General features: G+C 43.2%; 5 protein-coding genes across 5 annotated transcripts; 2 read left to right on the plus strand and 3 right to left on the minus strand.

Annotated features, from left to right (window-relative positions):
* Positions 1-627: 627 nt before the first annotated feature.
* Positions 628-1368, minus strand: EAF01_001605 (uncharacterized protein; the record flags this gene model as incomplete). Its single annotated transcript, XM_038909855.1, has 2 exons — positions 628-1081; positions 1172-1368. The coding sequence occupies 2 exons, from the start codon at positions 1366-1368 to the stop codon at positions 628-630; spliced, it is 651 nt and encodes a 216-aa protein (XP_038774667.1).
* A 406-nt stretch (positions 1369-1774) lies between these two features.
* Positions 1775-3571, plus strand: EAF01_001606 (uncharacterized protein; the record flags this gene model as incomplete). Its single annotated transcript, XM_038909856.1, has 1 exon — positions 1775-3571. One exon carries the CDS (start codon positions 1775-1777, stop codon positions 3569-3571), a length of 1797 nt encoding a protein of 598 aa, XP_038774668.1.
* Positions 3572-5742: 2171 nt separating this feature from the next.
* On the plus strand, positions 5743-16117 carry EAF01_001607 (uncharacterized protein; the record flags this gene model as incomplete). The annotated part of the gene is made up of 10 exons (XM_038909857.1): positions 5743-6071; positions 6138-7704; positions 7783-7941; positions 8013-8110; positions 8181-9602; positions 9655-11657; positions 11741-14113; positions 14164-14807; positions 14993-15139; positions 15320-16117. The coding sequence occupies 10 exons, from the start codon at positions 5743-5745 to the stop codon at positions 16115-16117; spliced, it is 9540 nt and encodes a 3179-aa protein (XP_038774669.1).
* A 103-nt stretch (positions 16118-16220) lies between these two features.
* On the minus strand, positions 16221-17616 carry EAF01_001608 (uncharacterized protein). The gene is made up of 2 exons (XM_038909858.1): positions 17055-17616; positions 16221-17005 (listed from the first exon to the last, which is right to left on the minus strand). The coding sequence occupies exons 1-2, from the start codon at positions 17230-17232 to the stop codon at positions 16416-16418; spliced, it is 768 nt and encodes a 255-aa protein (XP_038774670.1). The 5' UTR covers positions 17233-17616; the 3' UTR covers positions 16221-16415.
* Positions 17617-17938: 322 nt separating this feature from the next.
* On the minus strand, positions 17939-19603 carry EAF01_001609 (uncharacterized protein; the record flags this gene model as incomplete). Its single annotated transcript, XM_038909859.1, has 5 exons — positions 17939-18701; positions 18756-18898; positions 18949-19176; positions 19264-19368; positions 19418-19603. The coding sequence occupies 5 exons, from the start codon at positions 19601-19603 to the stop codon at positions 17939-17941; spliced, it is 1425 nt and encodes a 474-aa protein (XP_038774671.1).
* Positions 19604-20772: the final 1169 nt, after the last annotated feature.

Consider the following 20772-nt stretch of genomic DNA (forward strand, 5'->3'; position numbering starts at 1 on the left):
TGTGAGATCTGAGATTTGAATTTTTTGAGTGTGGGCTGGTTTCGTGATGTGATGTGATGTGATGGGATGAGTTGTAAGTGAAAGATATTGAGCGGAATTTAGGAGTATATAGATCGGGTTTGCTGGGTTTCTCGCGTGGGTGGATTTGTGGTGAGTTGAGTTGAGTTTGTATGGGAGAATTTATCTATCTCGTTTCTCATCTCATCGGGTAGGAGTAAAATACCATGGATAGAGATCCCGCCTTAGATACTACAAGTGACTCCTCTAAATGGCACTGATTTTCTTTGTCGTTTGTTCATTCTTCAATTGGGAATTTTAATTCTTCGTTTTCAAGAAATGCCCTGTTGAGGAGGTCGATTTTTGAGAATGGGATCGTCAAGATCGTGTTGGTTTGAAGTATGGCTAAATGTTAAGCAAATAGATGTTCCGGTGGTTGAGACTCCTGGTTGATCTTACAGTGTTGAAAGGTGTGGAAATGTGTCAAAATGAGTCGAATGTAGTTGGCTGGGCCTCCAAGGATTATTCTTAGAGCACACTTCATAATCGGCGATTTCGAGGCCCTTCTCGAACAAATATCTTCCAAGAATACCAAAGGGTACCAATTGAGATGAACTATGATTTGCTGTCTCATAAATGCATACCTTCTTCTTCATCCGTACCAACATCTTCGCGCATCCGTAATTCCATTGCTCGACGTAAAGCTTCATCGTCCAATCTTCCTCCTGTGTTTGTAGTTGCTGTGGTTCCATTTGTTGTGAGTCCATTCGCCGCTGTAACTCCATTCGCTGTTGTAAGTGCGGCTGTAGCTGCAGGTGTTGAATCCATCACAACTTCACCTCCCAGAATCCGTCCTGTAGTAAATGTTCCATCGGCCCAAGGATTACTCCTACTTCCTTCATTCGCAGTGGCTGTTCCGTTTGTTGCAGGAGCAGGAGATGATACGTCTTCTTCTGGTTTAGGTTCGGCGCCAGCTTCATGTTCGCCCCATACTCCGCCTCGAGCTTCGATTTCTGTGCGGAGGAGTGAGATGCGGGTTTCCATGCGGGCTATTACAATCTCATTTTCGCGAATGGCGTCGATACTATCGAGACTTATTAGTAGCTAATTCTAAAAGGATCGCCTTCTCCTTTTTGTAAGGTATCGGAAAAGCAAGCAAAGGAAAACAACATACCAATCTTCATCCGGCTTCCCATCTACACATTCGGGAGCTCTCCCTTCAGCGAAAGGTTTCAATTCTTCGTTAGAATAATCGAGATGTGCGATAGAATTACGTAGTTCGGCGGCTTTGAGATGGAGGGTAGACATAGGGAGATCTTTGAGAGCTTCCGCAAAAGCGGCAGGGGAGATTGGGAGGGCGTCGGCGGACATGTTGATATTTGGGTAGATTTGAGAATTGCTTGTTTGTGTTTGAGGAGTTGTCTGTAGCTGTTGCAGCTATACCCAGAGTTTGAAGTCGTGAAAGCTGATATTCCTTCGACAATAAACAAGAAAGATGTTAGTTCTTCAAATCTTCGAAGTTTACAGAGAGATATTCGAGATGCCGTGAATTGATGATTGTATTTGAGATTGTAACAAGTGATAGAAATGGAGGGGTTGAAATCGAGGCAACAGCTGCCCGCGCGGAATTATCGCATATTGGTCCGTGCGCATATATTTTCTCTATGATCTCCAAATCCAATCTCTAAGAAATTCGATGGCGAATAAGAACGCCATAGCGGGGTTTCTTCATCCAATGATTCAAAGCAAGGTATGACATTATAGTGAGAAGTTGAAGATGAATAGTCTTTGGCTTGCAGCGCGCAGTTCGTGCTTACAAACTTGGGTCGCTTTACAAACATGTAGTACAATTGATGGTTTAGCCTCGAGGCTTGCTCAAGGAGCTATACGACCGTATTCGATATCGTCGGCGCCTTTCCGAAGGAGGGGACTTGGCGCAGGGAAACTGGAAATTGAATTCAGTGTTTGGTCAGGAGCTTTAGGATTACAATGCTCGAAGAGGTTTTACGCCTCGAAACGAAGGGCTTCAAGGATTCCAAAGAATTTGACCTTGTCCAAGGAATTGCCTCCCAAGGAATTATCTCCTAAAGCTACGCTTGGGAAGACAATATATACAAGATATGAGCAACTACCAGCAGACTATGAAGATCAAATGGGTCTTGATTATCGAGAGGATCCAATTACAGAGGAGGAAATCCAGGCGATTTTTGGACGTTTGATGGATATAGATTCGGCAGAACGATTCTTGAGAGTTATACATGGACGAAGAGTAGCGGGAACGCTGCCAGATCCGGATGAGCCTAGTACTTTAGCATACTGGGAGGAAGTTGCACAGAAAAACGCATTAGCATGGCTAAGACAGAATGTTCCAGTCGATGAGGATGAGAACGCAGCATTACGAGCCGAACAAGAACTAGCCGAGATCGAGGGAGAAATCGTTTCAGACTCTAAAAGATTAGAAATATATGTGCCTAATGTTGGAGGTGGTATAACGAGAGGGGGAAGAATCAATCTCAATATGTACAAGCCAAATGATTCGAAGGCATCAGCAGAAGAGAAAAAAAGTGTATATGGTGAGAGTGGATTAGATGCCATTAGGAAAGCCAACCAAGCAAAAGCTGCCGCTCTAGAAAAGAAGAAGAAGGAAGAAGAGTTGAGCCAGGCAGATGAGATACGGTACAATACTGGCACATTAGATCACGTCAAACCAAGATCACGAGTAGAACTTCGTCGAAAAGGTGAACATCCATGGCTCAAACACTTTGAGAAAAAGGCCCAAGAAACCGTACCTGAGGTCATTCCCGAATTTTCTACTTTCGCTCGTCTTTGGCCTTCGGCTCTAGTTGTTCTCTTGACAGTGGGTGTCTCGTGTACATTGGCACATTTCTATATACCTCCTCTCCGAGCCTCTCGCTTGTTTCCAGAAATTCCACCCGCAGTCGTCACAGTCTCTGCACTCATCATGGCTAACAGTTTGGTACTCTTTCTCTGGCGTGTGCCACCTTGTTGGAAAATGCTCAACAAATACTTCATGATTATCCCTGCCTATCCTCGAGCATTATCAATGATAGGAGGTGTCTTTTCACATCAAGCCTTCACTCATTTTCTCCCAAATATTGTTTTTCTTGCCATCTTTGGAGTTGATCTTCATGATGAAGTTGGTCGCGCAAATTTCCTCGCCCTATATTTCTCGATAGGCGCTGTATGTTCTTTTGCTTCAATGGCAGGATGGGTATGGAAAAGTGCTTTTATTTCATCCGGTCTCGGTGCTTCCGGTGCGGTATGTGGTGTTATAGCGGCAGATTTGTGGTATAAAAGAGATAGGGGCATTGGCTTATTTGGACTCACTCCATCAATTCCCTCATGGGTAGCACTAGGAATGTTATTTGGGTCGGAAGTCTTAGCTTGGAGGAGAGCGAGCAGGGCTGCGGGCAAACAAATCTTGGATTACCAATCGCATATCACAGGATATCTTGGGGGCATGGCTGGTGCAGAGGTCATTAGATGGAGGGATAGGATTAGGAAGAGACAAGCTGAGGAGAGGAAGATGCAGATTGAGGGGGTGTTGAAGTGATGATTGAAAGGTGGAGGAGCAGAGTGTAAGATGTTGAATTGTAATTCTATTTGATAAGTGACTTGAATTGACTCTTTGGAAGAGAAGCAACACTCATAAAAGATAGATCGGGTAATAGAAGACTGTATATAGGATAACAAAACGGAACCCGCAACTCTACGTAATGTTCGTCGGCCATATCGTCCTGCTCCTCACATTTCCGTACATATTCTACTGAACACTTGATGGAGATACATCAAGAACACGTTTTAAATTTCTACTCAGCATGTTTCGATGCAGGATTAGTTTCCATTGGAACTTCGATTTTTGGATTCATCGATAGTGGAAATTCACAACATGCCAGACAGTTAAATCACACACATGATGAAGTCCTTTTCAAGAATGCGAACCATAAAGGTCATGGTCTGCTCTTCCTGTGGCTCTGAATATATACAAAGAGAACTTGGCTTGGTTGTGAAATTACAGCCTGCTAACTACATCATATTTGAATTGCAGTTATTAGATACTGATGGTGTATGGTCGAGATACAGGGCAATGCTGATGGTGAAGTTTTGATTGCGCTAGGCCTAAAATAGTAGGTGGGCTGGGTTGATGACTAAGATTTCTTTCGACGTCAAACGTCGAAAAAGGAAGGGGCGAGGAAAGGGAAAAGGAAGGAACGGAGACAGCGAGGAACGGGAATGGGAAAGCAGTCAAGAGACAGCAATTTTTGCTTGCAAATTGCTCAGTATGCCAGCTGCGTATTGTGATTGGTCGGGCTGAGGAAAAATCATTCTCAAGATGAAGAGAAAAGAAAAAAAAAAGGATATGACTGACAGACTGGTTTCGTAACATACTTATTTTGTGCAAGATGCTAAGACCTTAGTTGGTTAGTCCAATAAGCCTTTTCTTTGGAGATAATGCACTGGTGCAAATGATGAGGCTTGCGTTTGTAAGGATTTGGAAGGGCGAATGCTATGAGGTCTTCATTGGTAAAGTTTGATAGGCATTCTCCCCATCCTAATGTTGGTTTTAGCAAGGAGTGTTTCGTTTGTAAGTTGGATGAACGAATGAGAAGATACTTGGTGATGGATATCTGCAGCAGCCATTAATGCATTCAAGTGGCTCGGCTAAGCTCGATGTCGTATCGCAGGCAGGCTGCATATGGCGAGGCTGTTTGTTTGTTGTTCATTTTGGGTTGGTAGGGAGAGTCCCAGTAAATATATGAATTTGATAATTCGATGATCGTAGGTTGAGTATTCTGTTTTTTTGTTTGTTGAAAAAAGATGCTGCAAGGTGGTGTCTCGGCCATCGCACCTTTTGAGATGCCCACTGGTTCTTCTTGATATCAGAGTTGAATGTCAGGAATTACAACAAAGTGGTTTATCCTATAAAAGGAATGAAGTTATCTGGATGAGTATCTCTTGAATCTTAAAGATAGAGATATAGCCTGTCATATTTGCCAGGCTGCTGTTGAGCCCAAGCTTGTGAATAACAACAACATATAACTTCATTTTGCTCAGTGATCTCTGCTTCTCTGAAAACTTTTGGTCAAATTTGAACTCGAAGCGGAAGTGGAAGACAGGTAAAGGCAGACATCCATCAAATAGAGATAAGAATCGACTCGTACACTCGCATCCAAGTGCATATGCTATGATTGGCGGGAGGATGCATAAAACGATTCGAATGGTTGAGTATGTGTGACATCTTACTCAATAGATCCTCACTCAAGAGGGTAAAGTAAACTTATCAGGTGGGTGGTGACCTGTTCAAAGATGAAAGGCGTAATGGACGAAATGAATCAGTAAAGTGCGAACCAAAGTTTCCCAAATAAGCCTCATTCATTGATAGGTATTGGGTACTCAGATACTCAAACGACAATTTGATTATGAAGTTCTAATTGGAAGACTGAAAAGTGATATGGGGTGCCTGTCCCGTGCAAGATAGATTTTGTTGTTGTTTTGGTTTCGCGCTAGTGGGGCAGGGGTTGTTGAGCCTTCACACCATCTCACAAAAATTATTTTCACTTCAACTTCGAATTTCTATAAGAATCCATTTCATCTTCTCAAAATTTTCGTTTGATTTGTGTGTTAAATTCGTTGTACTTCCTTATATTGTGGAAATAATTACTTCTCTACATTATTCCAACCTCACAACTGGACCAACGACTACACCATATCTTATCAGTGGCCATGGCGACAACGAATTCCGTTGTGGAATCGTTGGTCAACCATATCGTCCTCACTCCACGGCTGCCAGGGAGAGATGATAGAAACGAAGGATTGGAGAGTGCCATTATCGACCATTTCATCACGGCTTCCAGATCGATGAGAAGCATCACGAGGGACAAATTGTCTGAGAATTGGGATTGGATTCGTCGATCATTGGAAACAGCGAAAGTGTTGAATACTAGAGGAAGACTATCAAGAGACACGCTTTTGTCTGAGTTTCAATCTCTCCAGAAAGATGTCTATTTGATTCTCAATATTGCGGAGCAGAACGCAGCTCTGCTAATTTATCGGTATGTCCCAAGCTATTACAATCACAATCTAAGCCAGAGGCCTGTTTTCTAACTCGAGCTAAAAAGCTCTGAGGAACGCATAGTCTTCGAGTCTTTCGAGACATCGGCATCCGCACAGGATGTCATGGCTGCTGAGAATGCCTTAGAATGGAGTTTTCCTGGGTATGCTGTCGATCTGCCTTTGTCAACATTCAGCGAACCCAGTCTTTTAGAAGAGTTAGCTGTTTTCTTAGAGCAATCCAGCACCGAGTCAATCAAACGATTCGCTGCGAGAACATCTAAAGCTGGTTCTCTCGTCATCGAGGAACGCGACACTGCTTCATGCGCCCTCATATCTCAAATGCTCATGACGCTATTGGAAGGGAATGGCCGTAGAATATATCCTACAGTTCTGAAGAAGCGCATTCGAGACGATGTACTATGGTTCAATGCTGCAAAGCCATGGAGACGAAATGCCTTCTATCTCGTATTGCGAGTTGCCATACAAAGACAACTATACTCGATGTCTGATTCCGGCCGAACACAGTACAAATTCATGAGATGTCTAGCTATGGCACAACTTCTTGAGCTTCACATGTACAACATCAGTCTCGAATCACTATCATACTTGAAAACCAAACTTTGCCGACGCCTTGCCAAGCTCGAAAACGATGACGTCAAAGCATCGACTTCTCTGGGAGCTGTGTACGAGCATACCTTCAAGGCTTTGCGACCCAATTTCCAAAAAGCAATTCAGCGGGCCTCAGAACGTATTGAATCAGAGTGGCTAGCATTCAAGCAGTCTAATCAACGCCCAGTCATGCCACTTCCAAAACGCGCTGCGGATCGTGATTTATACTTAACACTTCCCAACAGCGGCCTTTACCTAAAGCGCATCATGGATGAAGCTCTTCGTCCGCCTCCACAGTCTTACAATCTCAAAAAGAAAGTTGACGTATCTGCAGCTGCTTCCAGGAAGATTGGGAGTTTCGGAGACCGATATATTGCTCTTTGCGACACGGAGATTGGTATTGAGTCGAGACATCATTCTCCATTTGCCACTAATTTTGAAAATCAATCACGATGCAAGGAGATCTCACGAGAAATATATAGATACCTCAAGGAATCCGAAGGTGCTTATTCTGTTAACTCCGAAGAACGTTCCATAATGTTGTTGAGCATCATAGAGCTTTGGATTTCTATGGATGAAATTGAATGCATTCTCTATCCATTACTTAAGAATTTTCATCCTTTCTTCACGCCCGAGATGATGGATGTTCTGCAACTATCTTTGAAAAAAGATATGTGTAGACTACAAAAAGTTCAGAAGTATATACAAGATCGCTGCAGAGCTGCGGTCGGTAATGGAGGACACAGAACCATATTCGAGGATCCGACACGAGGATGCTTTGCCGACCGCTACTTTGTTGAGTCCGATGAAGCTCCAAGGCTGCAAGAGCTTCTTGAAGACATAGAACTTGACGCCGAGCAATCACGCGAGAGAAAAGTAGCAGAGTGGTTGAAGGAGCGTGAAAGATATGACAATCTTATCAAAATGATCAATGAAAGCACCTGCATATACACAATCGACGGACACAGTCCAAGTTGTCCAAAGTGCTCGATGGAGCAACGGGCCAAGTTCTTCAGAATCAAGGTGAGAAAAATCCACTGCGAGATGTTGCCTCTTCGGCTTTATTAATTAATGGGAGATTGACGATTGATAAAACTACAGGTGTACGAGCATCCCTTACCCTCAGATCCCATTCAAAAAAGAGCAGTGATCTTTGAGCTATCTTGCCCCTCGGCATTTTCGATTTATCGAGAAACAACCTGGAAGGTCCTGATTGCTTTGGCTTTTTCAAAAAATGAAAGTGTTTTCACAGAACCTAGAGTAAGCTCTCTTCACATAGTCATCAATAAAATGAAGCATACCATGAGCGAACAACACTAATCGTACCCCAGGTCCTTTTAAAAGATTATCCGGGGCTCTCTGAATATATGAAGAACACAGAACATGGGATTTCGTTAGGATCAACTAGAAAAATATTTCACAATACTCAGTTAGTTGGCTCTTCCATGGCACAAGTCCATGCGCAAATTCGGACAGCAATCACTGACTCATATGTCTAGTTATCGCACCGTTTTATTTCCTGTTGATATTGATGATGTGTGTCCCTCCAATACCCTGAGGTTATCCTACTACGATTTCCGTTCTCAACGATGGCTAAGCCGAGACTTTCAAAATCAACGTCCATCATTTTCCCATCATTTCAACTTCACGCTGCCTCAAACCTCACCATTCTCGGTGCTTACGCAAGGCCTGTCTGTCAATACGGATGGTCTTTCGTCGTACGAAGTCATTGCCAGCCAGTCAAAATGTCCCAGAGGTCTCAATGTTCATGAGTTCATGGCCTACCAAGCACTAATCTCAGGCAAGACCCGCCGTCTTACACAATTGTTGGTAGAGCTTGGTTCTCAGAATTTGAACTTCAGTACCGAATCAATGGCTATATTAGTTTCGCGTTTAATACTAGAAGCTGGGCCTAATACCGAGGGAGATTATTTACGTGTCATCCATCAATCATTTCGAGACAACAATTTCTGTTGTAGGATGTTGGAGCAGTTGGACCGGAGACTGAAGAATATCAGGACAAATTATCGTGAGAATTATTCTATGCAGACGATAATGACCATAGTTTTACGCATCAAGGAGCTGGCGGCACCTAGTATTGTCAAATTAGCCTCCGAATTACTCGAAACCGCTCGATCAATCACTTCATCTTGGATGAAGATCCTCAGAGAAGAAATAAAGCAACCAGTTGATTCTGATGCCGCTTCCAGATGCCAAACATACTGCCTTTGGGCTGCTCTTCTCTGCCGACGAACACTTTTCAACCATGACAACAAAATATTAGAGCCTACCAAACTTCGTTGCTTTATCGAATGTTCAATCACCCTACAGGACAACCTTTCCAATAACCCTGCGCTGGCCCCAATTGGGCTCAGGAATGCTATCATTCAAGACTTGAAGGCTGTTTATCACATGCGACATGCTTTACGCGAATCTCTAATTGCTAGCCCTGAATCATTACTACTAGCAGTGGGAATTGTATGGCCATTACCAGAAGGAAGCCAGCCGCGTGTATCATCATCGTTGGTTTTTGATTGTCCTGAAAAGTGGTGGGTTTATGCGAGAGTCATTGGTTCGTCTCTCATGAAAGAACAGACGCTGAGTTTTCATCTATTTTACGGCTACCTCTTGATAGACGGTCAACCGCTAGGGATGCTCCCTGCCGAGTATAGAGCATCAGCTATTCTTCGAGAACTTTTTGGTGACGTCAATCTTCTCACCTTTCCTTCTTCTTTGCCTGGATCCCAGTTCCAGTTAACAAATGATCAATTCGGGCATACTATCCATCTTGGTTCCCGCGACGGAGAAGTCGTTGTACGAGCCTGTTCGGGAAAGACTGTTCTGGAACTCGTACCCAGCAGAGTATTCCATACCAATAACAATTTTGATTTACCGATACCCCTAGTGCTTGATTGTATTCAGTAAGTTACCCGAAGTTCCATGTGTAACTTCACCAAAACTAACACAAATAAGCTGGCTCAACTTGAATACGGGCATTATCGAGATTCGACAGAAACCACATGTATGGAGGTTCAAGATTTCCAACTGGCAGCTAAATGTACAAACCCGTAAAGCCTATCGTCGTTTCTCCTGTTTGGTCGATCCATTTAGCATAACATTCAAACGGGTTCACAGGATTCTTCAACATTTCGAGGAACCTGGCCAACTGATAGTCTTTCAGCCACGGAGCAGCAATCTCACTGTCGAGCTTAAACGCCTCTCCTTATCTTTCACAGTTAATCACAAGAAGTATCTTGCATCCTCACAGCTGCATGCGGAAATAGACGCGGATCAAGATTGTGGAACTTGGTATGGACTACGAAGCAAAATTGTGCTGCGCGATACAATCAATCCGCGAGTGCGTAGTATTCTTGTACCAATGCCTAGTGAAGATCCCAACAGTGTAAAATCTCGGTGCCACGGAATACATGTTCAAGTTCATATCGAAAATAATGGAGTTTATGGTCGCTTCTTTGTCAATGATACCCTAGGGCGTATAGATTGTCCAGCCGAGCCTTGGCAGCTTTACACTAAAGCCTTACTGCATAGCATGACATCTTTTCTCCTACCAGATATTCTGACCAAGCGTACCGGGACGGAGGAGGCTGTTGCGTGTTTAAAATCCGGTCTTTATCAGCCTTGGACCCCTCTCAAACTGACATCGCGCTTGTGTCTTTTCATGATTGCGAGGCTCAGCCCAGCCAGGGGGTATTACCCGGAAGACGGAAAATCTATGCAGAAAGTTGAATGGAATGATAAATGGACAACTACTATTCAATACGACGGCTATAACTCGATAGTTCAAGAATTGATTGACAAAAGTGACAACTTAGAAAAGTTTTCTCAAGAAAAAACACAAGGGATTTTGGAGCTGAAGGAAGTGCGACTACAGCACCTTGTCAATCGAAGCTATACCCGCTTGAGACTTTTCAAGCGCCACGATGGGTTTCTTGAAAACCATATGATAGCTACTGATCTTGTGTATGATTCAAGAGACAAGCACTGTGCTACTCAAAGACGCAAAAATGTCTTAGAATGTGTCGATCATATCATAAGATGGCCTCAAAAAACACATGCCGTTGCAGATTTGGCCGGAATGCTGCAGAAATACCCTAATTTGAAAGGCTTTCACACAGAACCCAAAAGAGTCCTCTTGTCGGATCGTTTGGATGTCGATTTTGGTGTATCATTCGGCCCATTATATCAATTATGTCGACAAGCTTCCGTCGACGACAAGTTTCGACTTCAGTTCCAATTTTCTTTGATGTCATTTCGAGACGATATTGATATGGATCTGGTCAGGGTATTGCTGGCGTGCTCTGTATTGGAAGACCTGAAAAAATTAAATCCTCCAGCCTATCGGAGTTATATCCACTTTCGTCCAAATCAAATTCCGTATCTTGCATATATCATACAATCGCTAAAGCCGTGCCGTATACCCTACCCGCAAGACTTCCGTGATACTTTTGGCGGATTCAAGTTACAAGCAAAACTGCGCAGGAACCTAGAGCGTCAAGAACATCGGTACGAAACCCAGACAGATACTGATTGTGAGCTATTTGCGAAGTTTTTGCTTGCTCAATGGCCGTGCTCAGAACCTTCCGTAGCCGAATTTTCGACTTTTGTAAATATAGATATCGCCAAAGCCATGAACATTATCCTTCCAGATTGGGCAAGGATTTTCCAGAATATGGAGCTCTCTAAGTATTTTGAGCAAGTTCAAAAAGTGCTTTCTCGAGCTTACAGTGGAATCAATTTTCAGTTGCCAAATATGGAGGTTAAAAAACAAATAGTATACGCATCAAGAGTTCGGGGTAATGAGTTTCCCATGCTGTCGAAAGATTTAATGCGAATGCCATGCAAGGTCATAATATCATCTACTATAGTAGCTCCGTCTAATATACAAGCCGAGATATCGAGCCACAATGGCCACATAATCTCTCAAGAAGCGTCTCTTCTCGAGCGCATTGTTCTAAGTAAGTCACATTAGAAACTCAAATTTCTCTTAATCGACATCCATAATATACACATGGACTCTTACTGATGTTGGCTACCTTAGATCTCATGAGCAATGAAGCCTCGTTAGTACGCCGAAAATATGGAGAGGAACTGTTGCGGAGCCTGTCTTCATTCAAATTATTTGAGCAGATTCCGAAAAGCGGCAGAAAAGATGTCGACCCGCTAAAGCTTTACAGTGATATAGAAAGGACAAGAAGCGCGATAAGGGAAATTTTCAAGGAAATTTGTCGATCATTTGATAGCCCGAGTGCTGTATGGTTACGACCAGCAGGCTTATACCCATGTGTTTCAACCATAACGCTGCTTGAAAATCTACGTTCTACCTGGAGGACCAAGATCAACTTTGGGACTGGCATGAGAGAAACTTTGATCAATTATGCTTTACGTATCACAGAACTTCAAAGACTACTCAGAATTGAAGAAGCATTCTCAAAGGGTGATCAACAACGCTTGGTTGAAGAACAGAACAATCCGGGTCATTCAAATTGGCAGCCGATTGAAGAGCCTGATTGGCTTTTGATTGAGGTGGAAGCGAATGTTCTTATTCGGCCTGATCAAGTTGACGTAGCCAGAGCTACAATTTCTCCGAATTCCAAATCAAATTCAGTTTTACAAATGAATATGGGACAAGGAAAAACTTCAATTATTGTACCTATGGTGGCGTGTAAGCTAGCCAATGCGGAGCGCCTCGTGCGAATCATTGTGCCGAAACCATTATTGGTGCCAACTGCGCAGTTGTTACAAGCACGTCTCGGATCTCTCTTGGGTAGAAGCATCCTCCACGTACCATTCTCAAGGAAGACTCCTACAGATACAGTGAAGACTTATTTCAACTTGCACAAGGCGACTCTTCAAAACTCAGGTATCACTATTGCTTTGCCGGAGCATATACTGTCATTCCGATTATCTGGGCTTCAACATCTTTCGGATGGCCATATAAACGGAGGAAATTTAATGGTTAAAGTGCAACAATGGCTAAATAATCGTTGCCGAGATGTGATGGATGAAAGCGATCAGATTCTCTCATTACGCACGCAGCTAATATATCCGAGTGGTGCCCAGAACTCGGTTGACAATTATCCCCATCGTTGGGAGACAGCTCAAGCTTTACTGGCTCTTGTAGAAGGACATCTATACAATCTCGAGAAAGCTTATCCTCATAGTATTGAAGTTGTTCGAAGAGATTGTGGAGGCTACCCTATGCCATTTTTCCTCCGAAAAGATGTTGAAGAGGAGCTACTGAGTAGGCTTGTTGCTGATATATGTATTGGACGAACTTCAATTCTGGATATTTCCCGTTGCTCCAGATTGGAACGCATAGCCATTAGGGATTTCATAGCAAAGCCTAAGGTCACCACAGGGGTAACTAAGATTGTGAAAGGGATATTTTCGGATAAACCTGCAATGAAACGCAATCTCTTAAACGTCCGCGGTCTGTTAGTACACCGAATATTGTTGTTGGCGCTAAAAAAGAGATGGCACGTACAGTATGGTCTCCACCCCGATAGAGACCCTATTGCGGTCCCGTTCCATGGCAAAGGTGTACCGTCAGATCAAGCTGAATGGGGCCACCCAGACGTCGCGATACTTCTTACTTGTTTAGCATTTTATTATGAGGGACTGAATAACAAGCAATTACACCAAGCCCTCGAGCATGTTCTCAAATCAGACGATCCGGCCTCGATATATGATCAATGGTCCATGAGCTGTTCTGTGCTGCCTGATACGTTGCGGGACTGGAATAGTCTTAATCTTGAAGATGAACAACAGATGCTTGAGCTATGGACATATTTCAGCCGGTCTCCAGTAATCATCGACTACTACTGTAACAATTTTGTATTTCCGGCACATGCCAAATCCTTCAGTCTCAAACTACAAGCTAGCGGGTGGGAGATCCCCTTACCGTCTGCGGACAATCCCAATTCCATTACGACAGGATTTAGCGGCACCAATGATAATAGAAACTTGCTGCCACTCACTCTTAAGCAGCAAGATTTGGAGAGACTTTCCCATACCAACTCCGAGGTTCTTACCTACTTGCTTCAGCCCAGGAACCGGCGATATGTAGTTGCGGCTGACGAACGAGGCCGACATCTCTCTGAGATTGGATTATTGAGCAAGATCTCAAATTTGGGCATCCGGGTTCTCATCGATGCTGGAGCCCAGATTCTCGAGTTGAGCAATGAGTCGCTTGCAAGAACATGGCTTGAGATTGACACACAAGCAAAAGCCGCCGTTTACTTTGATGAAGCAGGAAAACCTATGGTGGTCCATAAGAAGTACAAACCAGTGCCGTTATCTGCTTCACCATATTCTGATGACTTAAGAAATGTTGTCGTTTATCTTGATGAAGCACACTGCCGTGGAATTGACTTGAAAATGCCTGCTAATGCTTGTGGAGCGCTAACGTTAAGTGAGTTCTTCATTTTCGAAAACAATGACGCCGACACTAACTTTGAATAGGTCTTGGACAAAGCAAAGATCATACTGTACAGGCAGCAATGAGACTGAGGCAACTCGCGACTACTCAATCTGTTATGTTCTTCGCACCACCCGAGGTTAATCAGAGCATATTGGACTGTGTTAAAAAGACCCATGGTAATTACGTGGACTCATACGGCGTCATTTGTTGGCTTCTGGAGCAGACGTGCGTAGGTATAGAGCTTATGCAGCCACTTTATTATTCTCAAGGCATTGATTATTGCCGTAGAGTTCAGGCTGCAGCTGATAATGTAGATTTCCTCACTGACGCGGAACATCGAGAGCAATTTATAGATACCCTCAGGAAAAAGGAGCAGCTTTCTTTACAACAACTTTACGGAGTTAAGACCAAAACCAAGACTGTGATTGGTACTGGCAAATTAACCACCCAAACAGCGAGTTTTGTCAATAAGCTCAATGCAATGCGGAAAAACTTTCGGGATACTGGCGATGCTGTTCACCATTCTGCTCTACAAGAAGTTGAACAAGAAAGAGAAGTTGCCTACGAAGTCGAAACCGTGCGTGAGGTTCAGAGACCTATTCATTATACCGCTTGGTCATTCCCTGGCCTAGAAAAGGACATTGTAACTTTTGTCAGAACTGGCAGAATTCCAGCAGGCTCCGCAGTAAGTTCAATAAACTCGACAATCACCTTTTCTATACTACTTACTTCTCTTCTCCGATGTCAAACTCCCACTTATGTATTCAATTCCATGTACCTATTTTAATACCTCACTAATTTATTGCTTGCTCATTATCTTCCCCCGAAAAAACATCCTTCATAAGCAATACTGACTCACTGACCCTGCAGTGTTGTGAACAGGCTTTTATAGCTCTGAGAAAAACCTGCATTGGTAGGAAGTTTGGAATCAACGCTGAAGCTCTCAATTCTCGACTATTTGTGTCTAAAGAATTTACGCGTTCTGTTAAAGTGATTCAACCACATGATAATTTTCTGGTAAGTTGGCTCCATTTCTGTAAGAGTCTGCTTGGAGAATACTTTCTTCTACATAATTCGTTGTGAATCTTTGATGACTTTGAGGGTTTCAACGGATATGAGAGACTATTACACTTCCAGAATTCAACTGGGTTCGAAAACTGTTTTAGTTTCACGCGTTTGCTAACATTTAACGTTTAGCGTCAAGTGAATTGGGTCCTGTGGAGTCCTGTAACCGAAACCGCCTTAGTCGTGATACCTGAAGAAATGGAGCTCCTCATTCCAATTCTTCGTGACTATCTAGCTCCTGCGTGTTTCCTCTTGACTTATGCAGCTCCTACGACCCGCAAGATGCTTATTAATTTCAATGATCTCCAATATTATGCTATACCAGCACTTTCAAAGGACTGGGTTGCGCCGACATGGTTATCAGTACAGTTGGGTATTTTTTCGGGAGCTCTTTACTTCGAATACTCTCAATATGAGTATCTTCGTGGATTCTTGGGATTTGGCATAGAGAAGACTATGGAAGAGTTACAAGGAGAGTGCTTGGAAGAAGATTGCAATGTTGTCGATGGGAAGGCTACTGATAATGGCAATGGAAAATATCAGACCTCCATCGGTTTTACGACCAGACCTTTAACATTCCTGCAAGAATGGTTGAGTGTTAGGCGTAAAGGCCAAGACTTCTCTCATACTCCCATGGGATATGTTTGTCAAGGCAAGGTCCTTACGGAAAATCATCCATTTTTCAGTAAAAACGAACCGAACGCCACCGCAAAGCTCACCCATCCCAATCGCAGAGGAATATCAGGTTCAAAGGGAGCTCTAGCGAGCACTACTTATGACGATGACCTTAACGATGACTGGGCAGACATGAATGCCGATGAGAACGGAGTAGCAGTGGGCGATGACAGTGATTCTGAGGACGATGATCAGTATGAGGATGAGGAGACTAGCAGTGGAAGTGTGTTTACCGATTCGGAGGATGGATTTTAAGATGTCGAGTACTTCAAGGGTTACTTTCCATTGGAATGGTGAGTGAGTCTAGAATTTTGTATGTATTAGTATTACACACCGTGGCTTTTTTATCTTTAAAATAGAAATATTGCTTCGACGCTGTGGTTATGAGTGACCTAAATGTACTCGACGTGTGTCAAATATTGCAAAGCTTTTTCATAATGTTGCTCACTCCATTTGAGACTTGCGTGAAATTGTATGATGACTTTGCATGGGAAAATGAAAACCACAAACTAATAAGTTAGCAGATTCTTTTTGCCGCTTTATGCCTTCCCCCTCACATGACACCACAACTTCCCTGATCTTTCGCCAAAAATTCCCCCAAGCTGCTAAACATCCAATTTCGTTCCCCCCATCCAAGCAACCCCATCTTCTTCCAATCAATATGCTCTGCAAGACTTTCTTTCTCCTCTTCAACTCCCCCGCTCTTCTCATTATCACGACCTTCATGATACCTTTCCTTTGCCGACATCCACGTAAGCCAAACACTCCAGACCCTACATTTTTGACCCTCATACTGCATTTCCGGAGACTTTACTGTAGAGGAAGCAGGCATAATGATTTCACCCTGTCTCATCCCACTTACTTTCTCCTCACGCTCAAGCTGAATTGATTTTACGTCAAATAGTGTCTTCAATTTCCGGAGTTTTGCCTCGCAACCATCTTCATTCCCATTTCCATCCGCATTAGCACTAGCATTTTGATCAGACTCAGAATCTAATGGTACATAAATCAAAAGTTGCTGCACCGCATATCCCGCAGGGTCATAGACTCCCTTCTCAGACGTCTGAGTAATTTTCGGCGCGATGGGGAAGTACGGGAGGTGGGGTTCTAGGATCTTGGTGAGGGTTGCTAGAGTGTGGGAATCTGGGGTTGTTAATATCGTTTATTACCATTTGATATGAGTGTTACTCACGGATAACAAGAATTCCACTTTCTACGGTATCGTGCGTAAAACCTACGGAATCAGCTTCTGATAATTCGGAAGAGGTGTCCGAATCAGGTGGAGTGGTGGAGAGGGTTTTGATAAGTTGGGTAAAGTGTTCAATGGTGTTTTCGGCGGAGAGATCGATTTCGAGGAGGTAGGTTGGCATGCTGGGTGGTGAGTGGCGCAGCTGTGTGGAGTGACGAGAGTTGGATGGATTGGAGGAGGAGAGGATTATCGCTTTCGTTCTTGCGTTTTCAGATCAAATAATCTGGTTGCGGGAATGGCATTTGAGAGTTTTAGTTTGGTGAGAGAGATTGTTTTATATCAATACCGTGGTGATTTCTGGGAGTGCTGCAGGCAGGCGACTGAAATGAGGCTGGTGCTTATGGAGTGGGGGATTGGGATGAAGGATTATGTACAGTCAGCAGGTACGAAGGTGTTAGGATTTATCAAGGGACAGATGTATTATTATCATTGCCAGATTTTTGATTGCAAAACATAAGTGAATTGAGATCCTCTTGAAGGGAGTACGTTTGTTTCTTGGTGGGGCATGGTGTTTACAGGTGCAGTATCGCTAATCAAGCGCTAAAATTTCGAAAGGGGTACCGTTTCCCCAGCGAATAGATTTTTATATGATGGATGTTCGAATATGCTTATTATTTCTGACCTAAAACAAATGAAACTGTGCAAGCTGTGAATTATATCCTATCCAGTAGGCCAAATCAATTCTTTCACCCGATGTCCCTGAACACAGACCGTCGATTCGCCTTCCTAACCTTGCGCTATATCCTATGTTTAGCCAGTTGCAACCCCTCGTCCATATTTCATTCAAGATGCGTCTTATCTCCATTTAAAATGTTCAAAACTGCCATCTACCCAGCATAATGTGTCCCCATCTCACCCCAAGCTTCATCATCTCCCCTCTCCATACTAGCCTTATGTATTTCATAGTCCTCTTCATCTCTACCTCGATCTCCAGAATGAGTCCTTCTTCCCCTAATGCTCTCAAAATCTTCTCGCACGTCCCATTCAGTCGTACGTCTAATAATCATCTTATCACTACCAACCGTACTCCGTTCCGCGGCATCATCTGGTGTCGAACGTCTAATATGCGCGATAGTCATTGCTCCGTCAGGTCTCAATGTGCCAATTTCCTCGCCTTCATGACTCAGCTTCCCATTCGCATTTGTATTATTGAATCGAATGCTAAACATAGGTGACGATCTCTTTAGATTAGAATTTGGAGATGTGGTAGTAGGAGTGGAGATTTCGTCATCTTCATCGTAGTCTTGAAACGTTGATATAGTGCGAAGCTCTTGTGGTGGCCTCGAAGAATTCTTCTTGGAGGCTTTCCAACCAGATCGAGAAGAGATGAAGGTGCTTAATTTTGAATTGGAGGGGGATTGCTTGTTGCTGTAGGATGAATCCATTGGATTGACAGATGCGGCAAGACCACCAGACGACATTGATTCCATAAATGGTTTGAGGAATGATAGGCATGCGAAGAAAATGGCAGAGTTTAGTTGGACGGACGTCCAGAGGTAATTGTGATAGGAAGCGAGTGTTTGATTCGGAAGCGTGGGAGATCCCGAAGAAGAAATCACGACGAGTCGCACTATTGATAAGGGTAAAATGCTGCCAGATCATTAGATTATCTACCTACTGTGAGAATACCAAATCTCCACTTACAAAATTCTAGTCCCAAATGCTATGAAAACAAGGACTTTACGCCTCAATGGCATTTGGAGCCCCCAAACTAGAAATATCGGCAACAATATGATGTCACAATCAGTTGCTATTTCAAAGGCTCCAATAGCTTTCCAGAATACGCCCTTTTTTTGTTAGCTATTTGCGACAAGGTAAATACAGCGACTCAGCTTACGACATTGAAACATTTGTCGGTGAAAAGAATGGCCCAAGGTTCCGGCATGTCGCACTGGAACAAAATAGAAAACTCGGCGCTTAAAGCCCATAATATTACACATATCTCGGTAAGTCGGTTGAATATTGCGTAATTGGAGTCCGGCGTTAAAGCTCGTAGATAGAACAATGTACTTAGTTTCGCAAAGCAGAGAGTTGGAATATAAACCAATTGAGATGCGTAAGCATACTGTCTCGAAGTCAGAAAGAATGCACAAATGTTTGAGTGAAGACCAAAATTTCTGACGGAATATCAAACATCTTGAGAAGAACAAACTTTTTGGTACTTTTCCAGCTCCTTCCTGTCGAGAGTATCTTGATCCCGCCCAAGTCCATTATCAACCATCATTGAAAGAAAAACACTATGACAGATCCCAAAGAACTAGACTGTTAGTGTTGCTCTCGAATTTGACGTGCGATAATATACTAACCATCGCAACTATGATCAAACTATCGTCTGTACTCCATCGCCTTACAACCATAAATTTACTCCCAAGTCTCGCACCAACACTCAGTATCATTGTACTCAACCCTATCCATGATGCAAGATTAACCGCAGGGCCTTCATTATGGCTCGATATAATGATTTGTCGTGAGAATATGGATATCGATGTCATTGTAAGAATAATCAAGAGATTGTAAAGGATGTGGATGAACGGCAATGAAGTGAGATATACATCTCTCCAATGACAATACTTGCATATATCTGTCAATTGCAAAAGAACTTGTAACTTTCTGAGTAACGGAGTAGAAAAAAGAACTTTGCTGGAACAATGCAAGGGAGCGCAGCTTCTTGGTACATGTGGATGGCATTTAGAAAAAGAAATCCTGTAGTCCCGAGTTTTTGGTACTTGCTCTCGGTCATGTCAGTGGCATCTATGATGAATCTGTTGATAAAAACGACATTAAGTAAAACCTCAATCACTAGATCAATTCCTTCACTTCAATTCAATTCAGAAATTTGGTAACAGCTATTCGAAACTCCGTAGAGCCCAAGTTTTGAGAGCTTCTGAGGCGTTGCAACTGCAATAAAATCCCCATGAACACTTGCTCGCTCCTTGATCCCAGACATCGACACCACATTTCGCTCAAGCTGTGCCAAGACATGGCGATCATGCACGACAGAGTTGGGATCCAAACAAACTTCTCTTTCATATTAATTATTACCTTGGACCTTAGATGAAACGATTCAGGGTCCTTAACAGCGCCATACGTGTTGATTAGGCTACATAATATTGTTGACTTGGTATTAATGGGATATAAATCACAATGTTGGGTAACCACAAGTCTAGATGCTGGACCTAATTTGTCGTACGACTCAGCTACACAGGATCTGTCATGTGATAATCAATTAAAGATACGGAGCATAGTCCCGTACCTACAATATTGAATATTCACATATGCTTGATTGGTCGGCGATCGGACAAGCCGATAAAAAGACGAGATAATTTCCAGACAGCCGGGAATTTTGTACTGAGATTTGAGAGATGCTTGATCGGCTCGTTAATTCGAGTGACAATAGTGGATGCAGATATTCTAGCCTTTTGCCAAGTTCAAGAACAATCCGATATCACATTTAAAAGGTCGCCCAAACGGCTTTATGCTCGTCGTTATAATAAGGTGAGATAGTGAGATAAATGTTGGACAGTTAAATGTGTGTAATACGGCGGCGATGAGGCGTCTATCAAATTAATCCTCCGCATGAACTAGCATTTGCCGAACCCACGTGAGACGCTAACCTTGATAGGAAAGGCTCCCCCGCTAAGCCCGTTACTATTATAACCAC

Source organism: Botrytis porri (genome assembly GCF_014898465.1).
Source record: "Botrytis porri strain MUCL 3234 chromosome Unknown BPOR_002, whole genome shotgun sequence".
Taxonomy (NCBI): domain Eukaryota; kingdom Fungi; phylum Ascomycota; class Leotiomycetes; order Helotiales; family Sclerotiniaceae; genus Botrytis; species Botrytis porri.

Bases quoted from the DNA above. Each gene is read 5' to 3' on its own strand.
- EAF01_001608 (XM_038909858.1), bottom strand. From the start codon at position 17,232: ATGCCAACCTACCTCCTCGAAATCGATCTCTCCGCCGAAAACACCATT. The intron at 17,006-17,054 runs GTGAGTAACACT...TAACAACCCCAG, and splicing joins AAGTGGAATTCTTGTTATCC to ATTCCCACACTCTAGCAACC.